Raw genomic sequence first — 15,239 nt, forward strand, 5'->3', positions numbered from 1 at the left:
TCTCTATGATCACAGATCTCTGTGTGGAGCTACAAATGTAGATAAGCGGAATTAAGAATTAAAATGTATGAAATGATGTAGGGTAACCTTAAAGATTTGAGTGAAACTAAAATGAAAGAAAAGAATGAATTGAGATATAATGGGGAATGAAATAAAGTTATCACCTTAAACATGATGTGTTCCTGCTTGAAAATGTTTCTGTGGTCACCCACGGATGAATGGATTGAAGGAATTTGTAAATGTCCCAAACAATTCAGGAGAAACATTAACTTCAAAAATGAAATGTCCTTTCAACAATCTCCCAACTAACCTCAAACTCTATTCAGCTCTTCACAGCATCACAAATAAGGCAATGGTCCCAAATGAAGGGAAAAAGGGGAATGGTTCTTCTGGATTGTGCTCTCCCTGCTTTTTCATGGGACAGTATTTACAAATGGAGACTTGCTTTCAGATGTCACTATAGGAGAGCGTTTGGGCTCCAGTGATCATTAATCGGTGCGGTTCAATATAAGGAGAGAGGTTACATTGCACCCGCACTAAAACCAAGCATTTTGATTCTACAAACGTGGATTTTCCAAAATGGAGAGACTGGAAAGTGAGAGCTTACAGAAGAAGAAGTTCTACTTGAACTCTTCAGAGTAAAAACAGACAAACCAATGCAACCTGATGGGATCCACCCATTAAAAGAGCTATGACGTGTCCCGGGCAAAGCCACGAGCACCACTAACCAGTCACTAATGACATCAGTGGTTCCAGAAGACTAGACGTCGGCAGCCGTAGTACCCCTGTGCAAAACAGGTAGTAGGGAAAACTCGGCCAACTACAGACCAGTAAGCCTTACATCAGCAGTTGGCAAAATAATGGAAACAGAGCTAAACGATAGGATTGTTAAATATCTGGAAGTAAATTGTTTGCACGATCAGAAGCAGCACGGGTTACTACAGGAAGATCCCGTCAAACTAACTTGATTTATTTTTTTGACTGGGTAACTAAGATAATAGTCCAAGCAGGGGCGATTGAAGTTACTTATCTAGATTTTAGTAAAGCGTCTGACGCTGTCCCTCATAGAAGACTTATAAATAAATTGCAGTCTTTGGGTTTGGTTGCCAGAATATTTGATTGGATAAGTGAAAAGAGGCAGAAGGTTGTCGTTAATGTTCTTATCTGCCGTCACGTTCTATGTTTTTATGACTGACGCAGTTTCCTGTTTATTGGTGCAAACCATTCCCAGGAACAGGCATTTCTCAATCAATCATAGTGCTGCTCAAACCCTGTAATGGGATCAAATGATTTTAGAATTGTCTGAGTTATAAGACGACCCTGATTATAAGACGACCCCCCAAATCTGAATATTAATTGAGGAAAAAAAGAAAAAGCCTGAATATAAGACGACCCTATAAGAAAAAAGTTTTACCAGTAAATGTTAATTCATGTAAACAATTTTTTTTAATAAAAGCTATGATTGAGAAAAATATGTTGTTTTTATTTCCTTTTTTTTTCAACCTGCCCCCCCCCCCCCAGTTATGCACATCTGCCCCCTGGCTTGCCACTCTGCCCCAGAAATGCCTTATACCCCCTATATGCCACTGTGCCCCATGATACGCCTTTTAACCCTCTTAATGCCACTGTGGCCCATGATATGCCTTTTGATGGAGTCGAGGTGCTGATTTCCCCCAGTATACATATGCTGGAGTCACCATGTGCAGCTTGCACGCCTCAGCACATGGTGAGCGCACGGTCACACCAGGCGGTTCTTCCTGCACGTCCTTTCCCTCGACCCATCAGGGCTTTGGTTTGTGGCTATATTTTTGAACCCAGTAGGGCCATGAATGGCCGACCCCTATTTATTTAATTTATATAATCACTATGTGTGAAACACGTGTGCCTGTTAATTGGGTTTTTGGATTTTTACGTTTTTGACCCACTTGCGAGGCCACGACCACCCTTTTGAATTTCGTTTTGCTGTTTTTAAGTGTTTTGTGCGTGGGGGTGCCACAGGATCCCTCCAGGTGCCAAATACTCCAGCTAAGCCCCTGTGCCCTGAAATCACTTTAGTACCAAAGTCTACTAAGACCTCTGGCTCATCACTAGAATATCCATTAAATAAAATATCACATAAACTGAACATTTATATATATAAATATATATTATAAAAAGGTAATATAGAGAATACATATACACTGATCAGCCATAACATTATGACCGCCTGCCTAGTATTGTGTAGGTCCCCTTTTTGTTGCCAAAACAGCCCTGACCCATCGAGGCACGGACTCCCCTAGACCTCTGAAGGTGGGCTGTGGGATCCGGCACCAAGACGTTAGCAGCAGATCCTTTAAATCCTGTAAGCTGCGAGGTGCGGCCCTCATGAACGCGTTCCGGTGCAGTGTGTCCTCCAGGTAAACAACGCACCCGTCCATCCACATGATATAAAAGAAAAGATGATGCATCAGACCAGGCCACCTTCTTCCATTGCTCTGTGGTCCGGTTCTTATGCTCACGTGCCCGTTGATAGGTACTGACCCCTGCAGACCAGGAACACCCCACAAGAGCTGCAGTTTTGGAGGTGCTCTCACCCAGTCGTCATAATTCGGCCCCATGACGCTCAGATACTTACACTTGCCCATTTTTCCTGCTTCTAACATATTAACTTTGAGGTTAAAATGTTCACTTGCTGCGTAATATATCCCCCCACTGACAGGCGCCATGATAACGAGATTATCCGTGTTATTGCCTCCACCTGTCAGCGCGCAGAATGTTATGGCCCATCTAGTCTGCTTTTTTTATTTTTCTTATTAAAATATAAAAGATCTCCTACCTGTGGGTAATCGTATAGGCTCAGTATATTGGCGATATGTAAGGATGTTTCTGAAGACAGATCTCCAATAACCCCAGCCAGTTTGCCGTGACTCCTGCAGGAGTAATTGGGGACAGTCCTAGAGGGTCCGGATAATATCCGTAACACATTTTCTATGGCTTTATTCACATCTCCGCAGGAATCGAGCGCATGGTATCCCAGAGTCAGGTTGCGTAAAAAAAAAGGATCACTGTTTATCTCATTAACGGTAAAAATAAAAGCCAGATAAAAGTAACTCATGCAATACAAGGGCTGACTAGACAAACAAGCCCTGTGTCCCCCGGCCCAGCTCCCCAAACCACCTGAACAGGCGTCACCCAAATGGCTGATGGGTACCAGCGGGAGCACAGAGGGGTCGGGCCCTTTAATGCAATCCACAACTTAAAGCAAATGAAGCGCGCTGGGAAGACATTGCTGCGATCCACAGAGAGGGCCGCGGAACTTAATGTCCGTCCATCTGCGTGACGGGGAGAGGAGACTCCATAACCCCCCCCAGCTCAGGTATCCGGCTGCGGAGCCCGAGGGAAGCTCCAGGGTCTGTCAGCCACTCGCTGTGTCTGGATCCCGCTCCCTCACTCAGGGTGCAGCTGGAAGCACACGGCACTCACACGGCACTCACACCTTATATTGGATCATCAGAACAGGGATGTTGTTGCTGAACTTCACTCCTGCAGCACATCCTTCCCCTTCTGTGCCCTCCAATGTTCTGGAAAGTTCCAGCTCAGGGCTCTCCCTATTGGCTCAATTGGTCACATGAGCATCCAGCTAAAGTTCAAAAGTCCCAGAGGTACAGCAGGATACAATCTGGGGGCCACATATTATACAGGGCCCGGTAACATATACATTATACAGAGGCTGATAACTCATTGATATATACATTATACAGGGGCCGGCAACTGATTGACATATACATTATACAGGGGCCGGTCACTGATTGACTTATACAATATACAGGGCCGGGGACTGATTGACATATACATTACGCAGGGGCCAGTGACTGATTAAATTATACATTGTACAGGGCCGGTGACTGATTGACATATACATTACATGGGGCCGGTGACTGATTGACATATACATTATACAGGGCCGGTCACTGATTGACTTATACATTATACAGGGGCCGGGGACTGATTGACATATACATTACGCAGGGGCCAGTGACTGATTAAATTATACATTGTACAGGGCCGGTGACTGATTGACATATACATTATATGGGGCCGGTGACTGATTGACATATACATTACACAGAGGCCGGTGACTGATTTACTTATACATTATACAGGGCCGGTGACTGATTGATATATACATTACATGGGGCCAGTGACTGATTGACATATACATTATACAGGGCCGGTGACTGATTGATATATACATTACACAGGGGCCGGTGACTGATTTACTTTTACATTATACAGGGCCGGGGACGTATTGACATATACATTACACTGGGGCCGGTGACTGACTTATACATTATACAGGGCCGGGGACTGATTGGCATATACATTACACAGGGGCCGGTGACTGATTGATATATACATTGTACAGGGCCGGGGACTGATTAACATATACATTACACAGGGGCCGGTGACTGATTTACTTTTACATTATACAGGGCCAGGGACTGATTGGCATATACATTACACAGGGGCCGGTGACTGACTTATACATTATACAGGGCCGGGGACTGATTGGCATACACATTACACAGGGGCTGGTGACTGATTGATATATACATTACGCAGGGGCCAGTGACTGATAAATTGTGAGCCGATAAAGAGCTGCTTTATTAACCCCTTGTACAGGGCTACGGAGCTTGGCGGCGCTATATAAAACAATAACTAATAATAGTAACGTGTTTATTGAATGGTAGAAGGACGGATAGAATTAAGAGGAGGGAACGCTGAGCTCAGCGATATGATGCTGATTACAGGATTTCTCTGTCAAAACATGTAATTAGGGCAGAAGGCCCCGCGCCGCGCAGGTCCCCAACCTTTATAAAAGGCCAGGGCGAGCGAGGCGCGTGGCACAGGCCGCCGTCCCGTGATACTCGCTATCACTCTGCTGGGACGATGTTACTCTTTGTCATCGTCTCGTGGATCGCGGCCGGGAAAGCTGATGTCCGGGGACCGGCGGCAGCCTGCAAACTCTCCTTCGCCCCGTTCTATGAAGATTACCAATATTTCCATGATGGAGACGTCATCGTCGGAGGAGTGCTGACCGTCAGCTCGTACGTGGCTCACTACTCCCTGCAGCCACGGATCGTCCGTTCCGCCATGTGCATGAGGTGGGTGATCTCTCCCAATCACCAGAGGGGTTCATTATTCCTCGCCCCCCAACAAACGGTTAATGCTGGGGGCTAAAAGTGACACGATGTGTCTCGTTTAACCCATTCATTGGCGCCTCTGACAACGAGCCGCGTTATATCCCATCGTCATAAAACACGGGATGTCACGTTTCCCCCGGATTCAAGGGGGCGTTAGGAACATTAGTTTGGGGGCAAGTCAGACGTTCCCTAAATATTAATAATCATTAAAAAATTATAGAAAAGATTAGAATCGGGGCGTTCTTGAGTAAAACGTGTATGGAAGTTACCCCAGGGGCCCCTTTATTAGTGAGAGCGGAGCCGGCGCGCAGTGCAGCGGCCCCCGCGCGTTCCTCACGGGTTCTTAAAGGTGCCGTCCCAGCGACGTCGCTGACTTTAGCGCTTGCTTCAGCTGAGATGTGATGTCAGATCGTCCCGGGAGCCGTCTCTGTGTGCGGCTGACAGGAACCTGTAAGGGGAGGCTTCTCTGCTGGCATTGCAGAGGTTAATCTCCCTATTTCCCCGTCTGTGCCGCCTGAGTGCACGCGCATGCTGGATGTTTGCAGCTTTAATTATCCGGGAAGCTCCGGCGATCGAATTGCACAAAGTATGGAGCGTCCGAGAGAGAGGGAATATTCTACGGGGTGATTCTTACAGCTACACTCTTCAACGAGGAGAGAGGGGAGAGAGGGGTATGGAACAGAGAGGGGGGATAGAGAGAGACGGGAGAGAGGGGTATGGAAGAGAGAGGGGGGGATAGAGAAAGATGGGAGAGAGGGGTATGGAAGTGAGAGAGACAGAGGGAGAGATGGGATGGCAAAGAGAGACAGCAGGGAGAGACAGGCAGAGGGAGATGACAGGACATAGAGGAGAGACGTATGGAAGAGAGGGGATTGGAGAGACAGAGAGAGAGATGGGGGAGAGAAGAGAGACAGGACGGAGAGGAGAGACACAAGAAAAATAGAGATGGGAGAGAGAGGAGAGACATGGGAGAAAGAGAGACAGATGGGAGAGACAGCAGAGAGAGGAGAGGTAGACGGGAGAGAGGAGGTATAGGGGAGAGAGAGAGGGTATTAGAGAGACACAGATGGGAGAGACATTTTAAATTCATAAAGAGATTTAACAAAGGAATGGAGGGAAGTTTAGAAACTAGAGAGTCAGAGGCTGAGGTGGAATGGAAGGAGGTTTTACTTTATTAAGCGGGTAGTTGATAAGTGGAACTGCCTCTCAGCAGAAGTGTTAAAATTCTTTATGAAGTCGTCTGACTCAGGAAGATGCTGAAGAATCTGTAATAAAGTACGATATACATTTATATGAATGTTAAGCGATTGATCTCATTACACTCAAAAATCCAAATATCTCTGGAAAAATACGGCGATGACGTTTGAGAATTTCAAATTAATTAATATTTGACTAAAGACGATAATATTTATGACGCTGCCGATAATCAGGACGGACGGTTATTATTCAAAGGAATAAATATTATTTATTCCCCGAAACGGAGACGTCTGTAATAATGGGTCATTTGGGGGTTAAATGTTTGTATTTATGAAGAGTCAGGCAGAATCTGCTGTTATTGGCAGGAACATTTTCGATATATTGTAGTCTGAGCCGGATTCCAGAAGGTTCCGGATATATATTTAAAAGATCCATTTAATGTTCACTATTTTGAGGAATAAATAATTCTGGATCGCAGGCAGCGCAGCTGTCGGGCCGGATCATGTTCTGCAGGAGATCACATATCTTTTACTCCAAATGACTCCGCAGTTACAGTCCGTAGAATGTAAATACACCGGCGTCCGACAGGCTTCCCGCGGGCCGGACGCTGCTCTCAGGGCAGAATGCTGATTATCGCATTATTTTGGATTATTTTATGTGTTAAATACACACGTTATTGGCAGCAAAGAGGTTAACTACACATGTCTGTAAGTTTCCCATTCCAGTACTGAGAAGGTTAACATCACACACAATAATGCTTTACACTCTGGCACTAAAGAGGTTAACCAGTGAACAAACAATGGAGCGCATGTGCATGGGGGAGAAAAAAATAAAAAGCACACAAAAATAAAGACTAACTAAGAGGTTTTGCTCTTCGGCATTGAAGAGGTTAATCACACACATGGATGATTTGGTATTGAGGAAGTTAATTACACACAGAGGTCAGTGCTGCCCTGAAAGCTATTCCCTATTACAAAGGCCCCCGCCGGCCCCCTGTATCAGAGATCAGTGGGATCTGTTACATTGTTCCCCGTCTGCAGACAGAGGGGAGGCTGTCGGCCCCCCGCACTCCCTTCCCTCTAAATGTATCAGGGATCAGTGGGATCTGTTACATTGTAACCTGTCTGAAGACAGAGGGGAGGCTGTCGGCCCCTGCCGGCCCCCTGCTACATTGTAACCTGTCTGCTTAAGGAGAAATCAGCAATCGCTTCCTAAGCGTAATCGGTGTTGCTGACATGCCTCGATATCGAGACGTTCAGCAACAAAACCCCCTCTACCCCGAGGAGCAACCATAAGCGCTATCAGCGAGTGACATTGCTGCCACTCAGTAGATGGCGGCGCCGACTGACACTCCAATGAGTTCACAGAGGGTCTATCCAGGTACAGCATTCGAGTCAATGGAGCCCAGCTCGCTAATCACAATTAGTAAAAGGGCACTCCCTTCCCTTGGTGTATCAGCAATCAGTAGCATCCGTTACATCGTCACCCGTCTTTGGAGGCAATTCTTCCGCCCCTGCATCCCCTTTAAGTAAAATTTGTTACGTTGTATCTGTCAGCGAGGAGCCGGCTCTGCCTTTTCTGTGGATCCTCTATATTGTGCTTTTATTTCACTTTTTTTACAGGCCCAATGTCAATAATTACTACAACATTCTTAAATTTATCTACGCCGTTGAGAAATCAGAAGACGCGTTACGGATTATCGCTCCGAATATCACCCTGGGGTATCATATATACGATTCGTGTCTGGATGGGAGGAAAGCTATAAAAAGCGTTTTACAAATTTTATCTGGACCAAAGAAGACGGTTCCTAATTATTCCTGCTCGACGGGCAAGGTGGCCGGATTCATCGGAGATCACTTTTCCGTTACGACTCTGCCCGTAGCCGAGCTCCTCGGAGTGTACGGCTACGCACAGGTCAGTGACCGGTACAATAACGTTATCAGAGCCCAGTGGGCCCTGGGGGCTTTTATTCTGATCCACGTCAGGATCTTCTGATGCCTCTGTCCCCTGCACAGCTTTTCTGTGGCCCTTGAGATGTCCTGAGGCTCACACGTGTCACATAATTTGGCTCTTTGAGTCCCAGTCCCCAGAAAGTCTGTTTTAGTTGTAAATCGAGTTGAAAAGGGGGCTCCTTCTTGGACCCCAAGTTGAATTCGCTCGAACAGAAATGACGGGCCAATGACCAACTCCACCACCGACCTGACTGTCAAGACGGGTAACAGACTCACAAGACCATCTGACAGAGTCACTTAACTACCTAGAGCGAGGAAATGTATCGACCATAAGCTCCCGGAGCAAGACCCTCGTCTCCTTCTGTAGCTAAACGTCCTGAATGAAGTAGCGTCCAGCCTCCCCCCCCACTAAATAACACAAGAGACAATTCTTTACTTCAAAACTTTATTAATCGTCAGATTTGGATTTTTAACATATGACACAGCACCGCGACACTCAACCTTTATTAAATGTTTACATCATTTATAAGTTTTATAACCATTTATTAGCCAAACACATTTTTGACCCAGTATATAAACATTTACCGTCAAAATGAAATGCAAAAATGATAACCAATGAAGTAACCGGCCGGTATGGGCGTATCCACCTGTATCCCTGCTGGAACCGCCCCTAGCGCGCCAGTCACATGACCGTACGATTCACAGGGGCGCATCCCCCGGAGTGTCCTGCACTTACACCTCTGTGCACCACAAGTAACCCTTCCTATAGACGGTTAACTCCTGCACCTTACCAGCCTAAAAACCTGAGCCCCCGGCTAACGACAAAAATAGGGGAGGGATGAGCGGGAAAATATTCTTTAAAATGATTGCCCCTATAACATAAGCCCCCCTTAATATATAGCCCTCAGGGAGGGCAATTACCCCCTCCCCCCCTGGTCTTGCATGTGCCACAAAACATTAACTCATTAAGTGCCAAAATTTTGACTAGTCATCACTTAACCCTTAAAACCAGGCATTCAAAGGGGTGCCTCACCCGGCACGTCATTCATGGGGCCCCTCCGTCCCATCCTTCCCCTCCGGGGCTGTTCTTGACAGGTGTTAAAGTTATTGCCAGCTTTAAAGTGTCTTTGTTAAGTGTTTTCACTGTTGTGACCGCGCTACGGTCTGGGTTGGCGGCATATAACGAAGTGTCTGTCGTGTTTTCTTGAGCCTTGTAGATCAGTTATGGAGCTACAGACTACAAGCTGAGCGATAGACGCGTTTATCCGCATTTCTTCCGAATGCTTCACAATGACCACGTCCATTACAAGGTTATATCCAAGCTTTTGAAACACTTTGAATGGACCTGGGTGGGAATAATCGTGTCGGACGATGCCGGCGGAGAGACGGAGAGCCAGTGGCTGATGAGATACCTGAGCAGTTATGACATTTGCGTTGCCTTCTCTATAAAAATTGGCATCAATAAATATAACGTTAAAAACGCAGAAATGGAACGGAATCTGCTTTTTGTTGAGAGGTCTTCTGCTGAGGTCATTATCCTGTGCGGGGCGTTTAATTTGGCCATCGCCGATTTTTTGTCACGTTCGCACCGAGCATTCAATGACAAGACGTTAATTCTTCCTCCTTCCTGGGCCTCTAACAGTTACCTGACTGGTAATTTCATACCGGCTTTTAACGGGAGCCTCGCCATAGAGCTCTGCCCGTTGTACTTTGTAGACGACGGGGTATTCTTTGAGAAAGTGTCTCCCTCAAAGCGCCCCACGGACAAGCTTCTGGAGTATATCTGGATCACATTACTAAAATGCTTGACCAACGATGCAGCCACCAATTATTTGTATTCGCACATTTATAAGTTAACCCTTCGTAACTGCACCGGGGAGGATTATTTCCTCAATACTAAAGAGCAGATGTACATTGGGGTTTCTCCTCGCGTGTTTTTTGCCGTAGGCGTCATGGCTCAATCTCTTGCCCATTTTTATTCATATCATAGAAAAAAATCAGGTGGGAAGAAAAATACAAACTATAACTACAGGAACAAGGTGCGTGTTTTACTTTCCATCACTGCTGCGGTATCTGCTGGTGGAAACGATCAGGAAAGACTCAGTGATCTCAAGATTCCTGGGCTTGGGGAAAAGATAAGAGAAAGAGGATGGGAGAGAGAGAGAGAGGCGGGGGGAGGAGAGAGAGAGATGGGGAGGAGAGAGAGAGGGGATGGGAAAGAGAGAGATGGGGAGGAGAGAGAAAGAGGATGGGATAGAGAGAGATGGGGAGGAGAGTGAGAGGGGATGGGAGAGAAAGATGGGGGAGGAGAGAGAGAGGGGATGGGAGAGAGAGAGATGGGAAAAAAGAGAGATAGAGAGCAGTGGCGAATCTAGAAACAATATATAGGGGGGGGCACACAAGATACCACAGTCAAACTGGGGGGGCATTAATAATTTCCACCATTAAATCATACCGCTGAAAAAACACACACACACATATATATATATATATATTGCCAAAAGTAATGTGCTATGGAATGATACTTTTGTTATTGGACAATACAATACTTGATCATTCAACATGGGAAGCCTGAAGCCACAATTTAGTACGACTAATCCTTGAAATCCTTTAAACAACACAATACCTTAACTTTTCCACTAAATGATTTCAGGGCCTAATATTAGATCCTGGTGCTGATATATATATATATTAGCCCCTGCTGCCCATATATATTAATATTAGCCCCAGTTGCCAATATATATATTAATATTAGTCCCTGCTGCCGATATATATATATAAATATTAGACCCTGCTGCCGATAGCAGGTATAGATCAAAAAATTAACACACAAACCCAGCTTTGCATGTATAGATCAATTGAAATTCACTTGTGATCTCAGCACTGAAGGTATATATCAAATAAACTGAATCAGACATACAAATCCTGTATTTGCAGGTATACAATAATAATATATGAAATGTAGCATTGCAGGTATAGATCAAATCAATACATGGAAACAGCATTGCAGGTATTAATCAACTGAACAAGACATACAAACCCTGTATTTGCAGGTATACATAAATAATGTATGGAAACATAGCATAGCAGATATGGATCTACAGAAGAACACACAAACCAAGCTTTGCAGGTACAGATCAATTGGAATTCACATAAAAACACAGCATTAAAGGTATATTTAAAACCCCTAAATTACAGGCATAGATCACAGGTTGCACACCCCAACCATGCTGCCCACATAGAACCTGGCCAGCACCCAGATAACACACACAAGATTTGCCATCTTTTCCCCATATACACCCTGCCTGTGCCATCTTGGTCCCCAAGGCTCAAACATCCTGCTAGTGCCATCTTTGCCCTTCCACAATTATACATCTATGATACACACACAATCACATTAACTCATGCGCTCCCTCATTCAGACAACTCTTCCACATATTAACTCATGCTCTCCCTCATTCAGACAACTCTTCCATACATTAACTCATGCTCTCCCTCATTCAGACAATTCATCCATTTTAAGAAACTACACCCCTTGGAGCTTCAAATGAGGGGCTACATGTATTTCTAGGACAAAAGCTGAGTGCACAAATAATGACGGAATATGTCGCTTTGGCTAGAAAATATGTTTTTTCTAACCATAGCGACATGTTCATTTGTGTCTTGCGCACTCCAGGTTTGTACTAGAAACACATACAGCCCCTCATTTGATGCGCCAAGGGGTGTAGTTTTTGCAAATGTGTACTTTTTGTGCCATAATGTAACTTCCTACGTGAGCAGTAATGCCACGTCAAGGCTCCAACCCTAATTACTGACCATTCACACGCCTTTCATATCTCCATTCACTCACAGAAGCACACGCCATTCTTTCCATACATTCACTCACAGAAGCACACACACCATTCTTTCCCCTTACAATCCCAAATAAATGATGGTAAAGGGAGAAAAAAAAATCACTTTTACAGCAAAAATAAGTTTTGCAGTAAAAATGCAAGCACTCCAGCGATGAGATGGTTACTCACGTACCGCACAGGCCAAATGGCTGATTTTAATAATATTTGCAGTTCATCAGGATTTCAAAAATTGTCTCCCTCTACCGTTGGCTAAATTTAACCCCATGATCAAAGGGATCATGATGTTAAAATTTAGTATCGGCCATTTTTAAAAAGGGAATGTAACTTTTTATAGCTATATGATCACTGTGGTAACATTGGCTACCACAGTGATCATTTAGCTAGAATACTTAAACTAATTTTTTTTAAAGTTAAACTACTTTATGTTTAAATAATTTAATTTGGGGGTCTCTAGGCAATTTTGATCTTTTTTTATCTGCCTTTAGAGACCCCCAAATCCATTTTTTTACATTTTTATTTTTTTAACTTAATATTTTTTATTCTTTTTTTACAATCTATATACCGTTGGAAAGGTGAGGAGATTACCTTTCCAACGGTATATGTTGGGGTATGTAGCTGCTTAGATGCCTGAGATACAGGCATCTAAGCAGCATGACCCCATACCTCTTTAACTGACAATTGTCAGTTGTTAATAAAGTTGCGCGGTGACGTCATCGCGTCATTGCGCGAGACGGCACTGGGCGGATCGGGTGGCCCCGGTGATGCCCTTCAGTTTGAGGGGCAGATCGCTGGGGTAGGTGGTGATGGAGGTCCACAGACCTCCATCAAGGTAAGGTAGTGCTACTGACGGCAAGGTGCCGTCGTTAGCACCTGACTGGGACTGTCCTGGGTGGTTACAAATTCGGCGGGGGGGCAACAGGGGGGGCAAGGAATAACCTAGGGGGGGCAATTGCCCCCCCTTGCCCCCCTGTAGCGACGCCACTGATAGAGAGAGAGAGAAACAGGGGAGAGAAGAGAGAGAAGGGATGGAGAGAGAGAGACGGGGGATGGGACAGTTACCTTTTGTACCCCATCATACCGTCTGTATGATCCCAGTACTTAGTATTTGACAGCCCTTACTGTCCCCTTTATGAGACAGTAAACTGTACAGCACTGAGTACACCGGTTAGGGCTTACAGACAGTACTTATGTGTAAACATTCTACATATGGAATGAGATACGGATTCTGTAATTCTAAAACACTTTTGTTTATTGTAATATTTTTTTGTAGTTACATCATTACATTAAAAGAGTTTCCAATTTAGTGCGAAACAATAGCGCTTTATTCTTTGATGAGAACGGGGACTTTGGCTATTGCTATACAATCGTTAACTGGAGAAGACCTGATGGCCACTTGTCATACCCCATCACGGTGGGGAACTTCACCCCATGGGCCTTGGAGGACCAGCAGATCACAATCAGCACTACCAACATAGTGTGGAAGAACAAGAAGGTGAGGAACGTTTATCAATTTATTGCATTGAGTAAAATGACTGGTGTAGAATGGGTCAAGCTGGGGGCACTTCGGGGGGCCAACATCCTGAGCTGGACCTGCTCACAAAAAATGAGAGGATCTTTTTCTACTGACTTGAACCTGGTTAATGAGTTGGAACCCAACCTGGGGTCTCAACCAAAAGCCAACGATAATAACAATTAGTGGCTTATCTTGGGGCAACTGGTTTTACAAACTGGTTTGTAAATCAAATGGTGGGAGCTTTCTTTGAATGAGACAATTAGAGTTATGGTGCACCCCATTTTTTCATTCTAAGTCACCCCAATCTAACTGCTAAACTAGTATTTAATGGTCACATACATTTATTTTTTTAACCTCTATTTGTCATCAGCTGAATCCGAGGACTTCGGGGGATTGTTAGACGTTGTTGGATAGGCATCTGATGCTTTTTTTTCTATAGTTTGCTCCCCTTGGGATGCGAAGGGAATAGACAGCATTTTCTATTCGCTAACCTCCTTGCACCCAAAGGATTCATTGTATCTTTCTGGGGCACTTACAAGTGGGGGTAGGTAGGCTTTTTCTGATGTTAACGTTATTAATGTAATTATTTGTTGCCCATGTTAACCCCACTCATCCTAAAATATTTATTGGGCGGAGTGAAAGAGACACAGGCCTCTGCAGGTATAATTAACCCCCTCCATCACACTACTCTAAATGCCAATTTCACAACCATGCATTTATTGTATTTTCTTGTTTCTAGACCCCAATATCCCGATGTTCAGAGAAGTGTCTGCCAGGTTACAGAAAAGCACTAAAACCCGGAATCCAAACCTGCTGCTACGACTGTGTCCGGTGCTCAGAGGGGGAAATCTCAAACAGATCTGGTATATCTTCTGTTATTACAGACACAGTGAACAACTTAATGGCATTACAGGTTTTGGCTGAAACATGCTTATGGAATGGGAGAATATCTTTGTTCCCACTCTGTTTACATAGGAGTGATTTATTGTGTAATTCTTCCCCTCTGTTTCTATTATATTTTATTAGTTATTTAGTCATATTGCATGGAAGTTTTGTTTCTCAATTTGTGAGTTTCAGGCGAGGACATGTACGTTCAATTTAACTTGTCTGAAATTCCTGAAAGTTGAAAGCTCTCACAAACCTGCATGTTAGAGAATATGCACGTAGCAAAGGCATGCAGCCTCAGGCACGTCAGAGTTAGTTTACTCTTAACTCAGCTAATCACTCAACTTCTTAGTGAATAGACCCAAAAGTGTAGGCAGTAAATTTATAGCCCTCACTATGAAGAAACTTGGAACCACAGCACTTTTTTATTTGAAATAAGTTGCATTTTCTGCCTTATGCTTTGAGGGAAAAAGTGCCTCTCTTTCTACTACAACTGAACGAAATCATGTTCCAGGAAGTGAGCGGAAAAAAGAGTGATGCCACTTTAATTTTTTTGGCAGTTTGTATTCAATAATATATTTCTTATGAACAGATGCTAAAGCTGATTCAAAAAAAGACATAACAAATGTTTTCTGTAGCATCACAAGTGCATTAA

At 44.4% G+C, this 15,239-nt stretch overlaps 1 protein-coding gene across 1 annotated transcript; it reads left to right on the plus strand.

Moving 5' to 3' along the window:
- The first annotated feature begins 4,929 nt into the window (after positions 1-4,929).
- Positions 4,930-14,592, plus strand: LOC149281035 (vomeronasal type-2 receptor 1-like). The gene is made up of 5 exons (XM_089499841.1): positions 4,930-5,144; positions 8,003-8,294; positions 9,550-10,275; positions 13,457-13,678; positions 14,584-14,592. Exons 1-5 carry the CDS (start codon positions 4,930-4,932, stop codon positions 14,590-14,592), a joined length of 1,464 nt encoding a protein of 487 aa, XP_089355967.1.
- Positions 14,593-15,239: the final 647 nt, after the last annotated feature.

The sequence above is a fragment of the Sceloporus occidentalis genome, unplaced genomic scaffold (assembly GCF_023333645.1).
Source record: "Sceloporus occidentalis isolate IW3139 unplaced genomic scaffold, rSceOcc1.0.p SCAF_140, whole genome shotgun sequence".
NCBI lineage: Eukaryota > Metazoa > Chordata > Lepidosauria > Squamata > Phrynosomatidae > Sceloporus > Sceloporus occidentalis.